The sequence below is a fragment of the Notamacropus eugenii genome, chromosome 1 (genome assembly GCF_028372415.1).
Source record: "Notamacropus eugenii isolate mMacEug1 chromosome 1, mMacEug1.pri_v2, whole genome shotgun sequence".
Classification (NCBI taxonomy): Eukaryota; Metazoa; Chordata; class Mammalia; order Diprotodontia; family Macropodidae; genus Notamacropus; species Notamacropus eugenii.
The window spans coordinates 762,056,611-762,081,173 of NC_092872.1; the positions used below are offsets into that span (position 1 = coordinate 762,056,611).

The 24,563-nt window shown below is 43.9% G+C and overlaps 1 protein-coding gene across 1 annotated transcript; it reads left to right on the plus strand.

The window, feature by feature from the left end:
* Positions 1 to 5,638: 5,638 nt before the first annotated feature.
* LOC140534217 (uncharacterized) lies at positions 5,639 to 24,291 on the plus strand. The gene is made up of 5 exons (XM_072655015.1): positions 5,639 to 5,767; positions 7,147 to 7,199; positions 14,329 to 14,455; positions 15,923 to 16,018; positions 22,269 to 24,291. The coding sequence occupies exons 2-5, from the start codon at positions 7,167 to 7,169 to the stop codon at positions 23,900 to 23,902; spliced, it is 1,890 nt and encodes a 629-aa protein (XP_072511116.1). The 5' UTR covers positions 5,639 to 5,767; positions 7,147 to 7,166; the 3' UTR covers positions 23,903 to 24,291.
* The last annotated feature ends 272 nt before the right edge of the window (positions 24,292 to 24,563 follow it).

Genomic DNA, 24,563 nt, shown 5'->3' on the forward strand with positions numbered 1-24,563 from the left:
AAATAAAATTAAGGGACAAGAGAGGAATGTATTGGGAGAAATAGATATGGAGAAGTAGAAAGGGATAAATTATTTCACATAAAAGAGGCAAAAAAGTTTTTCCAGTGGATGGGGAGAGGGGGGAGATGAAGGGGAGTCAACCTTGTTCTCATCAGAATTGGCTGAAGGAGGGAATAACATAGATACTTAATTGTGTATAGAAATTCATCTTGCCCTACAGGAAAGTAGAAGGGTAAGGGGATAAGAGAAGGGGAGTAATAGAAGGGAAGGAAGATTGGGGAAGGGGTGATCAGAAGCAAAACAGGGAGGAGGGAGGGAAAACATAAAGAAAAAACATAAAAGGAGAGAGAGAGAATAGAATAAACAGGAACAGAATAGGATGGAGGGAAATACAGTTATCAATACCAAGTGTGAAAAAAATTTTGAAGCAAGTTTCTCTAATGAAGTCCTCATTTCTCAAACATATAGAGAACTGAGTCAAATTTATAAAAATCAGAGCCAGTCCCCAATTGATAAATGATCAAAGGATATGATCAGTTTTCTGATAAAGAAATCAAAGTTATCTATAGCCATATGAACAAAAATATTCCCACTCACTATTGATTAGAGAAATGCAAATTAACACAATTCAGAGGTACTACCTCATGCCTATTGGATTGGCTAATAGGACAGAAAAGGAAAATGACAATGGTAGAGGGCATGTGGGAAAAATGAGACATTTGTGTAGTTTTGGTGAAGTTGTGAACCAATCCAACTATTTTTTAAATTATTTTTTTGCAACTTATTTATTTTTAGTTTCAATATTCATTCTATAAGATTATAAGTTCCAGATTTTCTCCCCATTTTTCACAGATCATTTCCAGATTTTCTCCCCATTTTTCCCCTCTCCCCCACCCCAAGACACTATGTAAATTGGTATAGGCTCAACATATATACATTCATATTAAACCTATTTTTCATATGAGTCATGTTGTAAAGAATTAGAACCAATGGGAGAAAACCCGAGAAAACAGAAACAAAAAGTTGACAGAGAAAAAAAAATATTCTTCGATCTGTGTTCAGACTCCATAGTTCTTTTTTTTTATGTGGACAGTATTTTCCATCAGGAGTCTTTTGGATTTGACTCAGATCCTTGCATGGCTAAGAAGAGATAAGTCTATCAAAATTCGTCATCACAGAATGTGGCTGTTACTATGTACGATGTTCTCCTGGTTCTTTTTATTTCACTTAGCATCAGTTCATATAGGTCTTTCCAAGTTTTCCTGAAATCTTCCTTCTCATCACATTTTATAGCACAATAGCATTGCATTACATTCATACACCACAACTTGTTCAGCCATTCCCTAACTGATGGACATTCCTTCAATTTCCAATTCTTTGCCACCACAAAAAGGGTTGTTATAAGTACTTTTGTAAATGTGGGCCCTTTCCCCATTTGTATGATCTCTTTGGGGTCCAGACAAAGAAGTGTGATTGCTGGGTCAAATGTTACACAGTTTTATAGTTCTTCGTGCATAGTTCCAAATTGCTGTCTAGAATGATTTGATCCAACCGTTTTTTTAAATAAAAATGCTGAACAGGAAGCTCTCAGAGAAACCTGGAAAGGCTTACATGGGCTAATTCAAAGTGCAACGTATGGAGTACAAAGACAGAGAGGTATTCTGAGATGATGATCTGTGAATGACTCAGATGTTCTCAGCGTCATAACGACCCAACACAACCCCGAAGGGCTTGTGATGAAAAACATCATCTATCCCCAAAGAAGTGATGTGTCTGAATATAGATTTGAGCATATGTGTATTTATAAATATATATTTTACTTTAACATTTCTTGAGCTTTGTTTTGTTTTTGTTTTGGTCTGTGATTTAGCCCTTCACAGCAATGCAAGGACCTAAAACATTTCCAGTGGACTCAAGGCAAAATGCCTACCATGTCCAGAAAAGGAACTATGGAATTGTATTGCACAATGAAACAGAATATTTTCTCTTGGGTTTTGTTTTGTTTTTTCTCATGGTTTCTTCCATTCATTTTAATTCTTCTGTGCAGCATGACTAAGGTGAAAATGCATTTAATAAGAATGTATATGTAGAACTCATATGAAATTGCATGTCATCTCAGGGAGAGAGGGAGGAGGAAGGGGGAGAAAAATCTAAGATTTATGGAAGTGATTGTAGAAAATTGAAAACAAATAAATTAATAAAAAAATAAAAGGAAAGCAAAAGAAAATGAATATTACATGAGAGGGTGACCTATATTACAATAAAGGTCTTGGGGTACGTTACTTGGGTTACCAAAATCATGGCTAAAGTGGTTTCTCAATTTCCATATGACCTGTCTGACAACAGGAAGAACTCACATTTTCCCAGAACTGTGTGGTCAAACACAATAAGCAGGAATACACTCATTAGCATCAAGTTCGAATTTTTGTTACCATCTGATTAGATCTTGGCCTGGATACATGTTTAAGAAACATCTCCCCATGCTTGTTGGTTTCTGGAGGAGGAAGTAGAAAAGGGGCAAAACCTTGGTTCTGATTGAATAATTAGTTATCAAATACAAGAGAGGTAATCATTTCTCACAGTATACTTCTTGTTCCCCTTCTAGTGATAAAATACTTAAGAGTTACAAATATCATCTTATTACAGGGAATACAGTTTAACCTTATTAAGTCTTTTATATTTTCTTTTGTTTAATTTTCCCTTTTTATGTTTAGTCTTGTATTTGAAGATGAAATTTTTTATTCAACTCTGATCATTTCATTAGGAATGTTTGAGGCTCCTCTATTTCATTGAACATTCATGTTTCCCCCTAAATGCTCAATTTTGCTGCATAGGTGAGTCTTGGTTATAATCCTAATTCCTTTGCATTCTGGGTAATCATATTCTAAGTCCTCCAGTTCTTTAATGTAGAAGCTGCTAAATCCTGTGTAAACCTTATTGTGACTTCATGACATTTGAATTATTTCTTTCTGACTGCTTGAAGTATTTTCCCCTTGTCCTCAGAGGTCTGAAATTTGACTATGATGTTCCTGGGACTTTTCATTTTGGGATCTCTTTTAGGTGATGATTGGTGGATTCTTTTCATTTCTGTTTCACTCTCTGGTTCTGTGATATCAGGATAGATTTCATTGGTAATTTCTTCAAAGATGACATCCAGGCTCCTTTTGGATCATGGCTTTCAGGTAGTGAAACAATTCTTAAATTATCTCTCCTTAAGTTATTTTCCAGGTCAGTTGTTTTCCCAATGAGAAATATCACATTTTCTTCTTCTTTTTCGTTCTTTTCCTTTTATTTTGTCTTTTCCTTTGTGTCTCACGGAATCATTAGCTTCCACTTTCTCAATTCTAATTTTTATTGGATATTTTTGTATAAAGTTTTGAGTTCCAAAATCTGTCTCTGCTTCCCTCCCTCCTGACCTGCCCCCTGAGGTGGTAAACAATCAGATAGAAGCTGTACAGGTCCCATTATGTATGGCATTTTCTTATTAGTCATTATATACAAAGTTTTCTGAGGATATATCGGCATCGTTCTTACTTTTCAAATTTGCTCCCTGTCTTACACACTGACTTCCCCAAAATCTCAATAAAATCAAAGAATAATAATAACATAAGCAATGTTACCGATTTAAAATGAAATAAAATTGCCACTGAACGGCATCGATTCAGTTCCAGGTATAGCTGAATTTTCTTACATGGAAAAAATCAATTCATCTGTCTGAACATGGAGAGTAATTCTAATTCAATTTCTCATCCGCCCATTCCACCAGAGGAAGTCTTCACATGCTTGGGGTAGGCACCCTTGGTAACTCACCAGTGGGTTTGAGAACCCTTGGTTACCCTCAACCTGGTTTGGCCCATCTGCCTAAATGGCTTACTGAGGTGGCCCCTGTGCATGCTGGAACTTCTTGGAGCCACAGGTGAGAGTTAGGTGGAACATGTGGACACCAAAGGTGGAAAGAACCCCGAAAAGGGCTTGGCAGCCATCACACCAAACGTACTGGTCCTCCTGAACACACCTTACACCCCTAGTGAAATGGCATTTTGATTCGTGTGTAAATTGGATTTAAGTGAGGCAGAGTTGCACCAAGTCGTCAGTCTCACTCTCTTCTTCAGAGTCATCATAGTTCAGTGGCAGGCCAGAGTCACGACAGCTGGTGATGGCTCAGGATGCATTGGTTGACCTTGGCGTTTTTGATGTCTCACTAAGCTCTAAGCGCTCCACATCACCTGCTTCATGGCCATTGGAACAAATTGTTGATTGGGTGATGCACATATTGCCAGAGCTAGCCCAGTATTTGGGAGGCTCCAAAGACAAGTTTGGGAAAGAAGAGGTATTAGACCGACTACCAAACTGAAGGTCGACAGAGTTGTTGTGCTGACCTCGTTGTTATATGCTTGTGAAACAAGAACAGTCTACCAGGGCCATGCCAGGAAACTGAATTTCTTCCATTTGAACTGTCTTAGGAAGATTCTGAGGATCACCTGGCAGGATAAGGTACCAGACACTGAAGTCCTTGCTCGAGCTGAACTGCCAAGTATTCAAACCATGCTTCAGAGAGCGCAACTCACATGGGCTGGCCATATTGTTCAAACACAAAATATATGCTTGCCAAAAAGACTATTTTATGGAGAACTCACTAGGGACAGGAGATTACATGGTGGTCAGAAGAAGTGATACAAGGACACTCTCAAGAACTTTGAATTTGATTGTGTGAAATGGGAGACACTGGCCCAGGACCTCTCAGCATGTCGTGACCACATAAGAAAAGGTGCTGTGCTTTTTGAGCAAAGCACAACTGAGACAGCACAAAGAAAATACAGGATGCACAAATTTGGGACATCCACCCCAAATATTCGCACTGATTATCTGTGTCCAACCTGTGGTAGAGCATTCCGAGCTCATGTTGGTCTGATCAGCCACAGTCGGACACACTGAAATTTCATTTTATCATGGTGATGTAATTTTGGTCCTCTGTGAAGACAAAGGACAACAACCAATCCAATTACATCCAATTCTTATTCTTACAACTGCTAAAGACATCACCTTCCTGCGGAATGCGAGGGGTATTTTTCTTTCCGATCCGATGTACCGGTAGAGGGGCAGACATCCCAGTTACTGCTCTGGGAGAACACCCCTGACTCTCAATGAGTAATTTACATCCGTGTAATTTACATCGGTGTAATTTACATCCGCGTAATTTACATCGGTGTAATTTACATCCGTGTAATTTACATCAGGAGACACTCAGTCCAATCCAGTCTCGATTGACAAACGGTCTACAGAATCCCGTCTGCTGCAGCATCCCAAAGTACATGCCTTCTGCTTTCAGTTAGTCTGGTGCCCACGTTTATCCTGGCAGCCTTTCTGCTGGGCAGGGGGAGGGGGGAAGGAGAGGGTGGAGAGATGGGGGAGGAGGAGCTCTCAGAGATGCCCAGCCTGGTGGGAGGTGCCCAGGGTGGAGTAGGGAGGCCTGGGCGGAGTCTGGGGAGGTCATTCCAGCAGCAAAGGCTTTCCCTGTGACAGCGGGGAGGGCTTGGGGAGGGAAGGGGGGGAGGGTGGGGGGTGGCCCCGGGTGTGATTGGAGGAAAGGGTTCATCCTGGGGGGCTGGGCAGGGTGGGGCTCTGGGGAGGAGGAGGCCCTTCCCCGAGTGGACTGGCCGCAAGCAGGAAGCAGGAAGCCGGAAGCCTCTGACATTTCTCTGCCTCCTTCCCTGGAGCTCGGTTCTCTGCCCCTTCTGGAAGCTAGCTTTGTGGGTGCAGATCCCAGGTAGGTCCTGCCGTCTCTGACCTCAGGGTGAGTGTCCTCCAGGTGCTCCAGGAGCACGCCTGCCTCCCTGCTCTGGCCATTGGACGAGCTGCCCGCCCCAGCTCTTTTCCAGACCCCCAATTACTTCCCCGTTGCCCAGGGTCCCCCGCCCCACACTTCCCATTGGCTCACACTTTCCCAGACTCCAGACTTTGCCCAGAGGGACCCTCTCCGGACCCAGGTGTCCTGTCTCTCGGTCCCAGCTCCTTCCTTCAGTCCTGACGACCCCACCTTGGAGGCAGGAACTAAAGCTCTCTCCTGGCCCCTTATCCTCTCATGTCGAACACGAGGCTCCGTCTCCACTATCCCTTTAGGGATCCCAGGCCTAACCTTTACTAGGGGTCCCAGGAGTCCTCCCTGGTTCCAGGTTAGACCTCAGAACACTGTCTGTCCTTCTGGGGACGCTGACCTCCCTGCCATGAGCCCTTGGAATGCCTTGCCTCCCAGACCCTGCCCTGATCCCCTCCCCCAGGCTTCCTGCTGCCCTGCCCCCACTTCTCTCCAGAGCCCTCAGGTCCCATGCAGGGGCTGAATCCCAGACTGGGTTTTCTCTCCCAGTCTCAGGCTTCCCTGGTCATTCCCTGGCAGCTCCATTCCAGAGTCGCCCTTTAAAGCTCTGACAGGGGTCACTGAGGCTCTCACTGGTCTCATCCTGTCTGGGATCCCAAGGTGCCCTCTGCCTCTTGGGTTCTGTAGGAGGATGGGGAGGGGAGGGGGACAGAAGAGTAGTAAGAGAGGGAGGGAGGTGGTTTTCCTGTTCAGACCCTCCTCATTTCCAAGCTTGACCCTCTTTGCCCCTTCTACAGGTTGGAGTCTTTCCCCTGAGGGCAGGTCTAACTCCCATGGGACCTCACCCTCTATAAATCCCAAGTGGGCAGCCTCCTGCCTGGGAGGGGAGGGGAAAGATCTCTCCCTCTCTGGGATCCTTCTCTCTCCCCAGCTCAGTCTGCAGAGGACCAAGGCCTGGCCCAAGCAGGGACTGGGTCAAATCCACTCACCAAAGCTGGAGGGAAATTAGAAGATTTATTATAAAGTACAAGAAATAGCAATCACTCAGAGTATGAGCACCGAGGCTGGGGCAGATGGGCTTTTCTGTGCAGAGGTGAAGGAGGGAAGGACTTCCCAGGTGGCTCCAGGCTGTCTCCTGGTTACCAGAAAGGCTTAGAATGAGGACATTCCATGGTTAGTTGGGACATCTGTGAGGATGAGCTTTGGCTGTTCCTCCATCTGTGGGGCCATAGAGAGTGGGGGAGCAGGTCCCTGGGGTAGATCAGGTCCAGGGATAAGATGGAGGAACTTTACACCCTGGAGTCACTTTAGTTCCTTTGCCCCCTACACAGAGAGCCTGGATTCTGAGGGAATGGCCCCTGGGAGAGACCAAGCCCCAGCCCAGGTGAGTGCAATCCATCCACAGGCTTGACCCACATCCACAATCCAGCCATATCCATGGACCTAGAGGATGGTCTGTGGAGCTAGTGATGTCTGCCTTATGGATCGTTCCTTTACAGAAAGAGCAGTAACAACCCTACCATCTTCTGTGTTTTAAGCTGCTTTATTGGTGCCCTGGTGTCTTGAGCATGGCTTGCCCTCCCCCATGCCCTCTGAGGTTCTTTCTGTGAGGCAATCAGAGATAAGTGACTGGCCTGGGGTCACACAGCTAGTAAGTCTCAAGTACCTGAGGCCTGATTTGAACTCAGGTCCTGCTGACTCCATGGTTCATCCTCTGTCTACTGCCCCACCTACCACTCCCCATTTGGTTTTAGCTTCCCCTTCATTACATGGTCTCTAGTACCAAGGGATCATATCTTTGCTGTCATTGTGCCTTCCCCTCCCCCTGCACACAGCTCCTCCTCCCTTGTGGCCAAGCTCTCCCCTGTAGTGGCTGAAGGTTCAGGAAAATCCTTCCCCTGAGTCTTGTCTGGGCAGCCCTGGAGCAGAGCCCTGAAGGCTCCTCCGGTTCCTGGCCTTTGTCTTGGGCTTATCAGAGGAGAATTTGTGCTGCTGGTGTTGCACGTGTCCTCCTGCCCCAGCTCCCACAAGCCTTCCCAGGTCTCTCTGAAGCTCTTGCCTGTACCAGCTCTTAGGTCAAGTCACTGAGCATTTAGAAAGGCCCTAGATATCCAAGCCCCAGATTTCTTGTGCAGACTGCTCTGGGGTCATCCTTCTGCCTCTGTGTTTCTAGGACCTACCCTGGCTCAGTGACCAAATGAAGGATGACTTCTCTGCTATTTTAAAGAGGCTCCTGGGATTCTCACCCTTGCCTCTGTTGGTCCTGGGCACCAGGACTAGCTTCACCAGAGACCTGTTATTGTACAGATTGGCTTCCTGGTAGGATAATTGGGTTTTCCCTGTGCAGTGTGCCATGTACTGGCAGAGACCATGAGAGCAACACAGAAAAGGAAGGATTGGCAGAGCCAGGTTAGTGTGTCAAGGTACCTCAGACAGCATCTTGGAAAGTGTGAGTCTCCCATAGGCTGGGAACAGGTTATAGCTTGACCTACAAAGGGGATAATGGGTGGAGCTAACTGCAGCCAATCCTTAATTGAAATGTTAAGCAAACATCAGAGGCTTCTAGGTCATACAGCAAGTAAAGGGGGTTTTATTTAAGTCTAGTTAAAAAGGCCATTCAATATGAATGAGTTCTTTAGCTTGAATAGACAAGAATCCCCCACCTCCATGCGGTAGCTCATCTGGTCAGCAGTGTGCCAGTGGAGGAAATCTATCATACGTGAAGGACCCTGATCTCACATGGATAGACTTTTGTGCCTCTAGCTTCCCAGGCAGCCACACTAGTGTGTCCAGAGACCCTTAGAATGTGTGTGTTCATCCTTCATTCCCAAAGAAGACCATGGCATCAGAGAAATAATGGCGATTTGCACTTGATTTTCTTTTGAGTGAGGGAGGGCTGTGCAGGTCACCAACCTCACTTCTCCTCCAGAGCCATCTGAATCCATTGACCAGATAATTCATCAGGATGACTGGAGATGACCCAGGATGAGGCAACTGGGCTTAAGTGACTTGCCCAAGGTCACAGAGCTAGTGAGTGTCAAGTGTCTGAGGTGAAATTTGAACTCAGGACCTCCTGACTCCTGTACTGGTGCTCTATCCATTGCACCACCTAGATGCCCCCTACCCTTAGAATACTGCTTGAAGGGAGATACATGGAGCCTTTGCCCACTCTGTGAGTCAGGTCCTAGGGGCACCTTTATCTGGGAGCAAAAAAGTCAAACTCTCTTAACCATGTGGCAGGGGAAGGACAGAACTCCAGAACATGGGCAGGGTGCTACCTTTAACAGCCATTAGGTGAGTGGTCAGTCTAATTTCAAGACTGGCTAAAGGAAGAAAATGAGCATTCATGATAAACCACCTACTAAGGCACTGAGTTAAGTACCTTAGCAATATCTCACGTGACCCTCACAAGAAGCCCAGTAAGGTAGGTACCCTTATCACCCTCTTAGTTTTACTTATGTAGTCTGTAACATTTTGGGGAAAACATTTCTTACATCATTTTAAATTCACATTTTTTTACATCAGAAATCAGAAATCTCTCCTTTCCCTTTCTGCTACATGCCCCTCCCCTTGCACCGAGATAGCAAGAAAAACTAACCCCTATTACAAAAATATATGTAGTCAAACTAAACAAAATTTCTCAATGGTTATACCTAAAGAAATTTATATCGGCTGATATCTTTGAGTTACCTCTGTCAAGAGGTACCTGACATGTCATCGTGACTCCTCAGGAACTGCTTGATCATTGCATTGATCAGACTTCCCATGTGTGCATACATTTGCAGCAGTCCAGGGCCACCTAATCATCTTCCCAGCTGCTCCCTCCCCCACTTTGAGAATACACCCAGTGTATACAATGTCATTCTGAAAAAAATAAATCCCCAGGGCCTGTGCCCTCGAAAGCATTTCTCCTTCTCTCCCTGCATCCTTCCCCTCTGGGTGGTGGGCACCATGGTCCTTCATCACTGGCCCTGGGGAGTCTGCGTTGGCCACTGTGCTGATTCAAGGTCAATGCCACAGTATCCCATTACATTGTTAAACTTACTTATTCGTCCATACCCCATTCATGACTAAACCCTCAGATTCTCTTTCTCTACAATGTCCAAAAGAATTATAAAACTGGAATTTGTTTTGTTTAGGCCTGGTCCCTCCCATAATCTATCCTTCTCCTTATTCCCCCTATCCTTTGTCCCCTTTCCCTCCTTTTCACTGGTGAGTCAAATGTATTTCTACGTGTATCTCTGTGCTGTGTGTGTTGCTTACTTCCTCTGACTGGAAGGCTGAGCTTCAGGCATTCGACATTCCCACCCACTCCCCCCTCGTTTGGATAGATGCCTACTTGTGCCCCATCATTATGTGAGATCATACTTCTTAACCTTGCTTTCCATCCATTCACCTTCGTGTATTCCTCTTCCTCTCTTTCCATCTTTTCCTTAGGATCAAGACATAACAGATGTCTTTCTAACTTGATTTCCTCTATGAACCATGAGGGAGATCAGAGAGGACACACGTCACCTCCCCATATTTGAATAAAAGTAGTTTCTCTTTTATTTTTTTATTTCCGTAGACGGTTCATCCTTCTTTATTTTGCTACGTTTCAGTTCGCTTGTGTCTGAACTTCCAAAGCTCTGTGCAGTTGTGGTTTTTTCATCAAGAATGCCCAGAAGCCTTTCCTTCAAGGTTATTTCCCCCATAACATTATGCTCAGCTTTGTTGGTCATTAGATCATGTCCTTTACCTTCCAGGGTGTCCTGTTCCAAGCTCTGGGCTCTTTAAATAATGGTTATTGCCAAATTGTGTGTGATCTTGTGGCTCTTGGTACTTGAATTGTGGGGTTTTTTTCTGACTGCTTGCTGTGTTTTTCTCTTTCACTTGTTAGCTCTGTGTTTTTGTCCGTGGTGTTCCTGGGAGTTTTCATTCAGAGATTTATTTCAGGAGGTGATGTGTGGTTTATGTTGACTTTCTGCTCTGGTTGTAAGACATCTGGGCACTTTGAAGATTTCGTGAAATCTCCTATTGAGGTTCCTTTGTTTAATGGTACTTAGATAGTCCAGTGCTATTTAAATTTTCCCTTGTTCTCTTTTCTATGTGAATTGTTTTTTACTATGAGATAATGACATTTTCTTCTGTTTTTTTTCCACCTTTTGAATTTATTTTAATTTTTGTTATTGGCCTTATGACTGCTGTTTCTTTTACTCCAAGTTTTAGGGAGTTTGTTGCTTGACTGTGGTTTTGTGGCTCTTACCCCCTTGATCCCTTCTTCCACACCACTCATTTCTTTTCCATTTGTTTTCCCCCCAAGCACTCTCATTTCACTTAGAAATATGTTTAACTCTTGCTTCAGTCCTTCTAGAAATTCTGGTTGAGTTTGTGCCCAAGCTGTGTTTTTCAGAGGCCGTGCTTGTACATACGAGTCCCTCTTCTGTATCTGTGTCTCCAGTTCCTCTGCTTCCACAACCATTCATTATGGGATGTTCTTTATCTGTTGGTTCATTCTTTCAGCCTGCTTCCTCTGCAGCACCTGGAGGGAACGTCAGGGCTGCTCTTGTGGCTGCTTTCTTGGGATCCTGAGGGTTGTCTTATTCCAGGAACTTAGAGGCAGGATAGAGGCCTATGAGCTCTCAGTGTTCCCAAGGTAGTCTGATCCAGAGCAAAATAGCATTATTGCCTTCCTGCTTTGAGCTCTCTGTTTCTGACCTGGGTTTGAGTCTCCACAAGACTGGAGTGCTTCCAGGCTCTGCCCCTATTGGCCAACTGCTAAGCTCTGCTGGCTGGCTCAGGGGGCAAAATTGTAAGTTTCTCTTTTTTTGGGGATTCCTGCCCTTGTTATTTCATTGCAGGCTGGGCTGAAAATGGAAAGGCAGACCCTACTTGGTGCCCCAGGCCTGAGCCACACCCTGGTCCTGCAGGCTTCTGTCCTTTGCTTCATTCCCCAGGGTCTCCCTACCCAGGAATTCCACTGCTTGACACAGATTTCCTTGACCCTGGTTATGTGAGCTGGGCCTGGGTAGAGGGTGAGAGAGCTGCCAGTGGCAGCCATCCTGTTGCAGTTCCCTGATGTGGGTCTGAATCTTCTTTCCCTGTTACACAGAATCCCATTGCAGAAATGCTGCTTGTGCAGTGGCTCCCTCTCTAGACTTGTTCCAAGGGTCCATGGACCTCCTGTTTCCCTCCCTTTGCCAACCTGGGCCAAGGCCTCACAGGTGTTTGTGGTTTTCCCCATCAGGATTTGGTCTGGTACATTGCCCAGATCTCTTAGCTGTTTGTGGAGAGGAGTTCACTGCCTTGCTTCCTCCCTCTGCCATCTTGACTCTGCCAGGCCCACTATCCTCAGTTTACCTAAGTTGAGATTACTGACTCAGATGTTAAGGGATGTCCCCAGCATCACATTGGTCTTGGTGTCTGAGGCTTGATGTGAGCCCAGGCCTTCCCCAAGTTCAGTCTTCCTGACTCCTGCCCCAGTGCTCTCAGGAGAGGGTGAAGATGAAAAGGTCCTGGTAGAAATCTGGCACTGAGATAATTGATCAGCAAACCTTCATTAAGTGTTTGGGACACACAGAGACAAGGGACAGTACAGTTACTCAAGGACCTCACACTCTACTGGGGGATTGGGGAACATTGGAACTAATGAAAAGTGAGAAAGGACTAGAATTAAGAGGGGCTGGGACAGGGTTCCCATAGATGAGACTGAAGTAGGGACAGGAAGTCAGTGCAGCCACTAGGGCAGCTCGGTGGTGCAGTGGATAGACTTGCAGGCCTGGAGTCAGGAAAGCTGAGTTCAAATCTGGCCTCAGACTCTTACAAGCTGTGTGACCCTGGGCAAGTCACTTGTCCATGTTTGCCAGTTTCTTTCTCTATAACATGAGCTGGAGAAGGAAATGGCCAACCACTTGAGTATCTTTGCCAAGGAAACCCCCAAATCATGCAGAGGTGGGCCTGCCTGAACAACAAGTGTAACATTAGGGAAGGTAGTAGGCAGAGTGGAGGAGGAATGGTGTGACAGTGGGGCTGTCCAGTGAAATGGGACTGGGCACTGAAAATGTGTGGAGCCTCGAGATGGAGGGTCTTGTTTGGGAACAGCCAGGAGGCCAGGGTCCCTGGAGAGAGGAGCACATATAGGGAGGGACTAAGTCATAAAGAGCTTTGCATGACTTTTGTATCTGTATTTTGTACTGGTGGTTATTGAGTGGAGGGGCAGGGTGGTGCCATGGTCAGAGCCTCTTTAGGAAAACTGACTTTAGTGGCTGAATAGAAGACAGATTGGAGTGGGGAGAAGCTTGAGGCAGGTAGACCCACCAGCGGGGTATGGCAATAGCCTAAGTGTGAAGTGATGAGGGCTTGGGCCTGGGTGGGGGCAGTTTTAGGTAGGAGAGCAATGATCCAATTTGAGAGAAGTTGCAAAGGTGAAATCAGCAGAGGTGGACAACAGAAGGGATGTGAGGGAGAGAGAATATGAGGAACAGAGGGTGGAACCTGGCTTGTGGACACTTGGGCCAGGTGTTACCTGACATCTTGGTTGCTTACTTCCAAGTCCTGGATTGGACAGGTGAGAACCTGGGCCTCAAGGCAGCTCTAAGTGGAATACCTAGAGAGATGCATTGTTGGTCTGGCCCAGATCCCAGGATGGGAGCAGGGGCTCAGTCCCACCTCCTAGCCCAGCCTGAAGCATGCACAAGAATCATCAGGGCAGGCATCACAGTCTAACATGGGACCTGCGGAGCTTGCTAGCTGGCTGTCACTGACCAAGGTCACTAGATTTGCTATTTCCAAGAAGGCTGAAAAATAGCTCAGGAACCTGCCGAACTAATATCCTGTTATGGGCATGGGAAGCCTCCATCAATTGTCACAGATCAGACCCCTTGAGGAGCCCTGAACGTCTGCAGGTTCCCAGCCTGAGCTGTCCTGGAGATTCTGGGGGAGGCAGCATTCAGTATCCCCAAGAGTGCACAGGAGGGCCCAGAACACAGGCTCGGCTGGGAGCTGTCTCATCCCACTCAGTGAAGTCCAGATTCTGATGACCGTCTTTCTAAAATTCTCTGCATATTTCATGTAGAAACAACTTTATTTCAGTTTTCCAGGAAGCAAACTCGATCTTTTCTTTATCATTATTCTCTTTTCAGTGATTTTATTACATGTTTCTCCCCCCCCCCCAGAATGCAGTGTCCCTGCCAGCCTCTCATGGACTTTTCTTGATAAGGAAGAAATTTCACATCACCCTCTCTCTTTCTCCTCCAGAGATGACCCTGCCTCACAGATAGAATATACACTTTCTCCCCAGTTCCACAGTGAGACACATTCCATAATAAGACATTTTTCAGCTTTATTACAAGTTATGTTGTTTTCTCAAATTTGAATGTGAATGTGAATTTTCTCAAAATTCCATTGGATTCTTTCTGACTGTGATTTCAAAACTGCAAGATTTTCAAGAAATTTCATCCTATAAAGTGAGGAGGATTGGAATATTTAACTCTGAAGTGTCTTTTGCTCTGTTTTATATGACCTTGATGATTTAGGAGGCAGTGACATTTAAGGATGTGGCTGTGGACTTCACCCAGGAGGAGTGGGGCCTCTTGGACCATCCTCAGAAGGAGTTGTATGGGGAGGTCATGCTGGAGAATGCCTGGAACCTGCTCTCCCTGGGTAAGGACACTTCCCCTGCTCACTCTTAGTCTGCCATCAGAGGGAACACTTTCATTCCCTGGTATGCAGGCTTTGGAGCAGCTCTCAGTTATTAGAGAAAAGTGTATGTCTCCTGTGTCCAAGAGACAGGCTCCTCAGGCTACGTGGCTTTCCCAAAGAAAGTCTTTGCCTTGTGTGAGAGGAAGCTGAGGGTTTCCTTTGTTGCCCCTGATGCAGTCTCTTACCAGCTTCAAGTCAAAGGTCCAATCAGTGTGGAAGGATCTCAGACGTGGAACCAACCTCAGGGGTTATTGAGTCTGACCCCTCCCTGGACATGAGTTTTGCTGCCAAATCTCTGAAAACTGCTCAGGCAGCTTTTCCTTCCAACCCTTTCCTGCCCCTTCCTATTTGGGACGGGCCTAATATTTGGAACATTCTTCTGTTTACTAAGCCCACATTGGTAGCTCACAGCTCTCACTTGTGGCTGGTGTAGCAGGTTTGTCACCCTAAACTTCCAACACAGATGGTGGGAAAGGAAGGGAAGGGAAGAAGCATTTCTATTCACCTGCTGTTTGCTGTGAGCTGGGCCAAGGGCTTTCTGTACAATATTATGCCACTTCATCCTCATTATAACCTTCCAGGTTAGGTGATATGATTATGCCCATTTTACACTTGAGAAACTGAGGCAAACATAGGTTAAGTGGCTTGTTCAGGGGCACACAGCTGGTATGTGTCTGAGGATGCATTTAAACCAGGAGCCCAGGGCTCTCTCCACTGCACTACCAGCTGCCTCTGATTTCTAGACAGTGGAAAGTGTTCAATGAGTCCATACTTCTGTGGAGAAGGCGCACAAGGTCAAATTCTCTGGTGCCAAACTGGTTCCATAACCTCTACCCTGAACTCACCAGAAGCAATGTTATAGAAACTATCCTTCAGGATTCCTGGTAACTACCCTGGGGTGCTGGCTTGCTTGCCCCTGTGGATGCCAGGAGTAACAGAATGACTGAGAAATAGAATTTGGACTAACTAGGTTGAGTTTGCCAGCAGGAGACTGTCACCCAAGGAGGCAAACACCTCCTGAATTAACAGTACACAAGGTTTATATTGGGGTCAGGGAGTGACGATCCAGGTGGGGGGAGAGGGCAAAGGCTGGTTCATCAGGGTCTCTTGCTGGAGCTTGAGGCTGATCTGACACAATTACCCTTTTACCCAGTTGTGGGATTAGGAGTTTCTGCCAGAACAGAGCATGACAGGATGGGGGAGAGGGAGAGGCAGAGGCTTTGTCTTTATCTCAGAAGAAGTTGTAGAACGCATCCTACTTTGGGTTATTTCCATTACGAGCACTTATGGGTCAGTACAGACACCTTCACGTGACCAGAATGGAGCGATCCTCCAACTGGAGCAGCTCTGTCCACACCCCTTTCCCTAAATAGAACTACATTACAAGTTTTACTTAATCCTTCTCTCTTTGTGATTCCCCATGCCCAGGGCTGCCAGTTCCCAGAGAAGATGTGATCTCTTATTTTGAACAAAGGGAACTACCATGGATGTTGGAACAAGAAGTCCTGAGGAGCCGCTGCCCTGGTGAGTGAGATGAAAGCAGGTATATGAGAGCAGTGGGTATGAGAGGCTGCTATATGTAATGGTGAAGGAAGTACTATCTTTGGGGCCAGGAAGACCTGCCTTGGAATTCTTTTTCAGATTTTTTATTAGCAGTGGCATCCTGGGTCAGTTACTAAAGCATGGAGCCTCAGTTTCCCCAGGGGGTTAGACTCCATGACCTTTCCGCTCCCCTCCAGCAGTAAATTTATCATTTTATAAGAAGTTACTATTTGTAACTTGGGGAATGAAATCTCCTGAAAGGGCCAAAAGGGGTTACATTCTCCAATGTGAGCTCTTTCTTTGACCTTCTTCAAACCAACAAACATTCATTAGGATCTTGCTGCATACCAGGCCTTTTGCTAATCCCTGGGGTCGTAAGAGATGCAAGGGAAGTCCTCAGCACTCCTGGATTTCTCAGTCTGGTGAACGGTCCAGCAACTGTGTAGAAAGCCAATATGGCCAGGTTAAATTGGAGCTGGGCAAGAGAGGGAAGGCCCTAAAGTGGGGAAGACTGGGAAGGGCTCATTGTGGAACATGGGCTGCAGCTGGGGTTCAGGGCAGCCAACATGAGCATTCTAGGCCATCATGAGAAAAACAACAGGGGTCAGGATGTGGAGTGTCCTATTCACAGAAGGGAAAGGAAGCCCATACTATTGGATTATAGTATATGTGGGTGGGGGCAATAGGGTGGACAAAAAAAGCCTGAAAGAGTAGGAGATGGGGAGGTCATGAAGTGTTTTAGCAACCCTAGGGAGGATTTTATATTGCATTCTATTGCCGGGGAGCCAGAGGAGGTTTTGCGTGAGTGGTGACATGGTCAGGTGAGAGCTTTAGGAAAATGAACTTGACAGATGGGTTGATCATTGACTCAACTCAAGGGAGATGGGACAGCCAGAACAACCAGCAGGCTGTGAAATACCTTTGGTGTGAGGTGATTGAGGCCTGAAACAAGACAGTGACAGCGCTGGGACAGAAGGAGTGTAGGGAAGAGATGTCACACAAGTGGAATCCCAGGACTCTGCTCCAATGGGAATATGGAGACCAGGACTGTGCATGTGTGAGAGTGAATGAGGAGAGCATCACACCTCATCTCTGAGCCTGGATTACTGAGGATGCCTCAGATAACATTAGGCACGTAGGCAGATGGGAGGATTGGGGGAAAGAGAATGGGTCTCATTTTACATGAGGTAGAAAGGGGACCAGGAGAGAGTAGTGTCACTAAAGCTTTGAGAGGAGACTATCAAGACAAAGGGGGTGACTGACAGTGTCAAAGCCTGCAGAGAAGTCAGGAAGAATGAGAATCAAGAAAAGTCCATCGAATTTATCAATTTCATGAATATTGCTAATGTTCGAGAAATATGTTTCAGTAGAACAATAAAGTTGGGGGCCATACTGCAGAGAGTTTCAAAGAGAACAAAGGAAATGACTTAGAGACCCTGGTTGTAAATGGCTGTCTCTAGATATTTGACCATGAAATGGAGCAAAGATATTGGACAATATCTCAAGGGGCTACATGGTTCATTGATAGTATTTTGATAGAAATGGTTTTATTTGAGACAACAGAAGATGAGTAAAAGTTCAGATACTAGGGGAAGAATGTACCAAGGTAGATGAGGAATGGAATGGGATTATTTGCACATAAAGTGATTTGCTTTAGCAAGCAAGAGAATGACCTTTGTATCTGATACCGAGACCAAAAAGGAAGAGAAGGCATCTGAGTGATGTGAGATAAGGAGCATAAGTTCTTGATAAATGTCCAATTTTTTTCAATGAAATAGGAGGCAAAGTTCTTAAGCAACAAGGTATGGATTGGTGGGGTGGGGGGAGAGAGAAAAAGCTGGTTAGGGATGAATAAAAATATTTGAAAAGGCTGCTGTGGTGAGTGGCATGGGGGGTTAAGTTAGTTAGGGAGATGTCAAAGGACTGCCTTGCCACAATGAGGGTCCAGCTGAGATTGTGCAGCCTAAATCTGTAGTGGACCTAGGAAGCCTGCTTTCATGGAATTCTCTCTCTCATTCAGCAACACCAGTTGCAGTGAAGACTGCTGCCTTACTTGAAGTAATACAGGGCTAAGCTTTACATAAATCATCACCCAAGTCCCTTGCCTTACCTCTGTGGCTCAAACTTTGCCCCATTCTTGGAGAGTTATTGTCCAGGTTCATGTATGTGACAATGACTGCAGTTTATGGAGTTGGGAGGTAGAGACTTGAAGGTATCTCCTGGTATGAGACCCTTTAGGATCCTACAAAGAGACTGATCTTCAGTGTTGGGTCTGGTCAGGTTCCATCTGGGTTAGAACCTAACAAAGGTGACGACCTAGAGGTGAGTGAGTGCAAGAAAGAGACCATGATAGAAGCCAGAACATGCATTTGACAAGTAGGAGAGAGGCCAGAGTGAAGGGGTTAAGGTGGAGCCTGGGGCCTGCTGTCAGCCCTCGGCCTGGTCAGGCAATTAGTAAAGATTGATTAAGCCCCTTGTGTTTTAAACATGTGCTGAACTCTGAGGGTACATAGAAAGGCAAAAGGAAGTCTCTGTTCTCAGGGAGCTCTGAATCTAATATGAAAACATGGAGATAATTGAAGAAGAAGCAACAGGAAATGAAGCTTACTCTGAACTGATCTCCTTGAAAAGAGACTGTTTTGGAGTGGAAATATATTTAGTTCAACAAAAAAATGAGAACACAAGAGTGAGGACAATAACAGTCTAAGTAGAACAGAATTGGGGTTAGTCTAAATCAAAATCACAGTGCTAAAAATAATAGCATCTATAGTCTTATGACTGTATTGATCAGAGAAACACAAATGAAAACAACCCTGAGGTACTACCTCACATCAGTTAGAGTGGCTAATATCACAAAAAGGAAAATGTTGGATATTGGAGAGGATGTGGGAAAACTGGGACAGCAATGCACTGTTGGCGGAGTTGTGAACTGATCCCACCATTCTGGAGAGCAGTTTAGAACTTTGCTCAAAGGGCTACAACATTTTGCATACTCATTGATCCAGCAATACCACTGCTAGGTCTGTGTGCCAAAGACATTCCCAAAAAAGTGGACAAAGATGTATTTGCACAAAAATATTCATAGCACTTCTTTTTGTGGAGAAAAGAATTAGAAATTGAGGGGATGCTCATCAGTTGGGGAATGACTAAACAAGCTGTGACATATGGTTGTAATGGAATATTGTTGTGCTATAGGGAATGACAAACACGATGATACCTGGAAAACCTGGAAAAGCTTACATAAACTGATACGTAGTAAAAAAAAAAAAAAAAAAAAAAAAAAACCAGAATGAGAAGAACAGCAGGATGGTTCGATGAAGACCTATGAATGACTTGACTTTTCTCAGCAATGCAATGATCCAAGACAATTCCCAGTAATGGAAATTCATTTTTTCAATTCCTTAACCAGTCAACAAAGTGAATTGATGGTTACCCTTTTAAAGATTATTTTTCTAATTTTTCATGAAAAATAGTGTGTTAAATGATAAATGAACCTGAAGATCAGTTGCACAGATTTTTTTTTTAACAGTGTTCCTATTTAAAACTTCCTTCATAAGGACAGGATTCCTTTAGAGATAGCTTTTTTTTTCTACAACCAGAAAACCTACTACACTTTCATTGAAGCTCTCTTGAATGACTAATCTGTGTGGCCGGTGGTTCCTTTGAGAAGCTCACAGGGAGGTGAATAATAACATAGGTGGAGGATAGGTTCATATCAGAAAGTCACCTTAGCATTTCAGTGAGGGCCTCTTTAAGGTTGGTTTTTGTACAAAGATTGTAGGGGTCAGTGATGTTTTCACTGTGGCCTCTACTGGGCATGCATAGCAGTCATGGGTCCAAAGAGCCTGTTATCTCTGCTACAGGAATGTCAACCTCAGTAACATCTTGATCTGGAAATTACAGCGTTGATGAGATGTCATTACAAGTTAACCCACGAATGAGAGGGCTACTCTGGTGCAGAGACAGCCAGTCAGTGAGGGTCTGTGTATGCCCGTGATCATTTGCACATGAATGTCCAACCTTCCTACAAGTTTGGAAATAATTTGATGTCTGGTGGGGAAATGGAAAGAATGTTGTGCATAGTCAGAAGCAGTCAGAGTGTGAGGTTCCCATTGCATGAATCCCCAAAGTATTATATGCCTGACCATAGCGATTTGGAATCACTACAGAAAGAATCCCATCATGGTTAAAGTATGCACATGTTTTTTGTACCATAAGATAAATATCTTAGACACAAAATTGGGTGATTATTTAGTGCTTATGGTGCCAATGACAGATTGTTAGTTCAAAACCTTTGGACCACTGTCTAGAACCTCTAAGAGGTTTGTGAACTGCTAAATTGGAAATATCATCAAGAGTACTTATACTGAAGAATGCTGTCTGCTTCTTTACAAAAGGATGGTAGACCCAAATTTGTGTATGAGACACATATTTTCAGATGTGGGAAATGGCATGCATTTTTAAAGGTGTGTTTATTAGGGGGATTTTTTTTTTAGTAGAAACTGATTTTATTTTTTAATATGATATTTTATTTTCCCCTTGTAAAGGCAAGCAAAGTAGAATCTTTTGCTATTTTTGTTTCAATATGATCAAGTGCCCCGGATTGAATAATGCGATTAAAGAAAATCTTTCCCACTCATTAATGGGCCTGGGAAGATTTGTAGGCAGGTCCACACCTTTTGTTAATGAGGCACTGGTTCTCAAGGGTTGTGATGCTCTTTGACTCTAAAAAAATGTATAAATACTCTGAGTTGAGGTTTTACTTTAGGGTTTAGTTTTTGGAAGAAGCTTTGTGTACCAAATGAGACTCTGGGAAGCCGCTATGCAGCACCTCGGCTTTGAAAACCCAGACGTTAGTGGTTCCCTCTCTGGTAAGTGTGTATGTATGTAATGGTCAGACAGTTGGAAGCATGTCTGTTGGTTTTGATTTCTCTGTATTTTCTCTGAAGTTCAGGTTTTTCCTCTTAACTAAGTGAATGATACATGTGCTTGATTAAAGTGACCCCCTCAAAAGTTTCCTTTCCATTTAGAAAATCAAATCGAAGAACCTGTGAGGGCAGGCCCTCCTATGTATGTTGGGTTGCTTGCTTTTTTGTCCCTATTAGATATTAATACGATTTTAATTTTTAAATTTGATTTAATTTGATTAAATTTAAATTTAATTTAAAATTTAAAATTCCTTCAGTTCTTCCCTTCTCAATTCCATAAGATGATAAGCACTCTTACATGACTTATACATGTACAGTCTTTATTACAAGGATTTTATTTTTATTGTAGTGAGCAGAGGCATTTAGAGATGTTTTTTAAAAAAAGAAAATAAGTAATTACTATCAAAATAAGTCAGTAGGCCAACAGGCAGCTGGGTGGTGCAATTGGTAGAGTACTGGCCATGGAATCAGGATCATCTGAGTTCAAATTCAGCCAGAGACACTTTACACTTAGTAGCGGTGTGACCCTGGACAAATCCTTTGACCATAACTACCTTGCAAATTTTTTTTTTTTTTCAAAAAATTTAAATAGGCCAGAAGACTACTTTTATGTTTTATATAAGTAGAAAAAAAACAGTACTGGTATTCTTTATGTGACCTCAGATATTGCAACAGAAAAAAATGATTGCAAGTAGTTACTAGGGATATTACATTATATTTACAAATATGAGAAGTCATGAAATACTTTGAATATTTTATATATATGTATATATACACATACCAAATGGCATAATATCTATGAAGAAATGGTTGAAAGTACAAATAATGAAAGTGAAAAGGAAAGATTGAATGGAAGAAACCTTTCCAGGACTGTGGACAGAGCATGCTAAGTCCCAGGTTTGAGTTCATGTCTCACATTTGGGATTTCGAGTCAAGTCACTCAGGCATTTTGAATTTATGGCCTTCGTTTTTGTAGAAAGCCTCTGATGGGTCTGTGATGCATTGTGGCATTTTCAAATGTTTCAGATGGGATAAGAACACTCTGCCTCTGTCACAGGTTAGTTGTGAGGATCCAGTACAATTGTGTGTGAAGCTCTTTGTAAATTAAATCATCCTTGGAATGTGAAATCCTTGGCATTTTGAAATAATTAGTTCTGCCAATTTGAAGACTTTTGAAGTGTGAAGACCTTTCTCTTTGCCTGGGAAAAGAGAATGTAAAGGAGTTTATATTCTGCCAATGGAGGGGAGGGCATATAGTTATATATGTGTCTATGCGCGTATGTTTTCTTGCTTGTTTCTTTCAGAAGGAGAGATCAGACTTGAAATGAAGAAGACTCCTGCAGACCTAAGCCTTTTTGTGGAAGAAACTCAGGAGCAAAGATTCATGGGTGATGGTCCCTGTGACTTTACTTGGAAAGAAATCTGTACTCATCATCAGGGAATCCACTCTGGAGAGAAACCTTATGGATATAATCAATGTGGAATGGCTTTTACACAGTGGAGTCACATTGCTGAACATCAGAGAATCCATGCTGGAGACAAAACTTGTGAATGTTATCAGTGCAGAAAGGCTTTTATAGAGGGGACTCATCTTAATGAACATCAGAGAATCCACACTGGAGAGAGACCTTATGGATGTAATCAATATATAGAGGCTTTTATACAGTGGAGTCAGAGAATCTACATTAGGGAGAAACCTTGTGAATGTAGTCAGTGTGGAAAGGCCTTTACACAGAAAAATCATCTTAATGAGCATCAGAAAATCCACACTGGAGAGAAACCCTATGAGTGCAGCCATTGTGGAAAGGCTTTTCGAGTCAGGTACAGTCTAGTTAATCATCAGAGAACTCATACTGGAGAGAAACCTTATGAATGTCGTCAGTGCGGGAAGGCTTTTAGCGTCAACTCCAGTCTAGTTAATCATCGGAGAATCCACACTGGAGAGAAGCCTTATGAATGCAGTCAGTGTGGAAAGGCCTTCACACAGAGGGGCAGTCTTAGAGTACATCAGAGAATTCACACTGGAGAGAAACCTTATAAATGCAACCAGTGTGGAAAGGCCTTCAGAGGCAGCTCCAGTCTTGCTGAACACCAGAGAATCCACAATGAGGAAAAACCTTATGCATGTAATCAGTGTGGTAAAGCTTTTACAAAGAGAGCCTACCTTAGATTACATCAGAAAATTCACACGGGAGAGAAACCTTATGAATGTCATCAGTGTGGTAAAGCTTTTGCACAGAGGTTCAGTCTTACTGTACATCAGAGAATTCACACTGGAGAGAAACCTTATAAATGTAATCAGTGTGGAAAGGCCTTCAGAGGCAGTTCCAGTCTTGCTGAACATCAGAGAATCCACACTGAGGAGAAACCTTATGAATGCAGTCAGTGTGGTAAAGCTTTTACCCAGAGGGCCCATCTTAGTGTACATCGGAAAATTCACACTGGAGAGAAACCTTATGAATGTCATCAGTGTGGAAAGGCTTTTACAAAGAGGGCCAACCTTAGATTACATAAGCGAATCCACACTGGAGAGAAACCTTATGAATGTAATCAATGTGGAAAGGCTTTCAGATGCACCTCCAGTCTTGCTAGACATCAGAGAATCCACATTGGAGAGAAACCTTATGAATGTAATCAATGTGGAAAGGTTTTTATAGTCAACTCCAGTCTAGTTAAACATCAGAGAATCCACACTGGAGAGAAACCTTATGAATGTATTGAGTGTGGAAATGCTTTTACACAGAGGGCCCATCTTACTGTACATGAGAGAATCCACACTGGAGAGAAACCTTATAAATGCAATCAGTGTGGAAAGGCATTCCGAGGCAGCTCCAGTCTAGTTAAACATCAGAGAGTCCATCGTGGAGAGAATACAGTCCATGTGATAAAGCCTTCGGGCAAAAGTCAGCCCTTTTTTCACATTAGAGAATTCATATAAGATACAAATCTCATCACTGACATGATTAAGGAGAGACATGTAAATGGATGTAATGTTAGTGGAATGTGAAGATTTGTTAATGGAATGGGAAGATATGACCTGCTTTGAGCTTGGGTTACATGTAGCCTGTGGTGTGAGCAGCTTGCTGAATGGGTAGAACAGGAAGTGAGAGTTGAGGCAGAGTTAGGAGAGAGTAGGCAGAGCAGCTAGAGTGAGTTTGAGGGAGACTTGACTAAGGGAGCTTGTTTGTGGAGAGATCTGATGGAGGGAAGTCTTGGGGGTGATGGTGCTCCCTGCATTGCTAATGTGTACAAATTTCTTTTTTACAATGATGGATTTGTATTTCTAATATCTGAATAAATATCTTGGTTTCCTCTTTGAGGAAGAAATTGTGTTATATTTTACAATTCAAACCTGAAAGTGCATGTGCATATTGATAGCAGTTGCTGTGGGTATCACATATAATGGAATACAGAACTTTGTAGACAGCAGAACATTCTGCATACAAGCCATTCATGGACTCAGTGTGAAGAAGGTCTTCAGTCAGAAATCATCTCTTATCCTCTCATGAGGATTCTGTTAACAGGATTTTTACTGAGCCAATCTCTTACCTGAGAATGCTTCAACCACACAAAGTAGGCTTAGAAGCATGAGTACCAGA

Coding starts and splice junctions, on each gene's coding strand:
- LOC140534217 (XM_072655015.1), top strand. CDS start 7,167: ATGGCCCCTGGGAGAGACCAAGCCCCAGCCCAG. Junction 7,200..14,328: donor GAGACCAAGCCCCAGCCCAG/GTGAGTGCAATC, acceptor TTGATGATTTAG/GAGGCAGTGACATTTAAGGA. Junction 16,019..22,268: donor CCTGAGGAGCCGCTGCCCTG/GTGAGTGAGATG, acceptor TGTTTCTTTCAG/AAGGAGAGATCAGACTTGAA.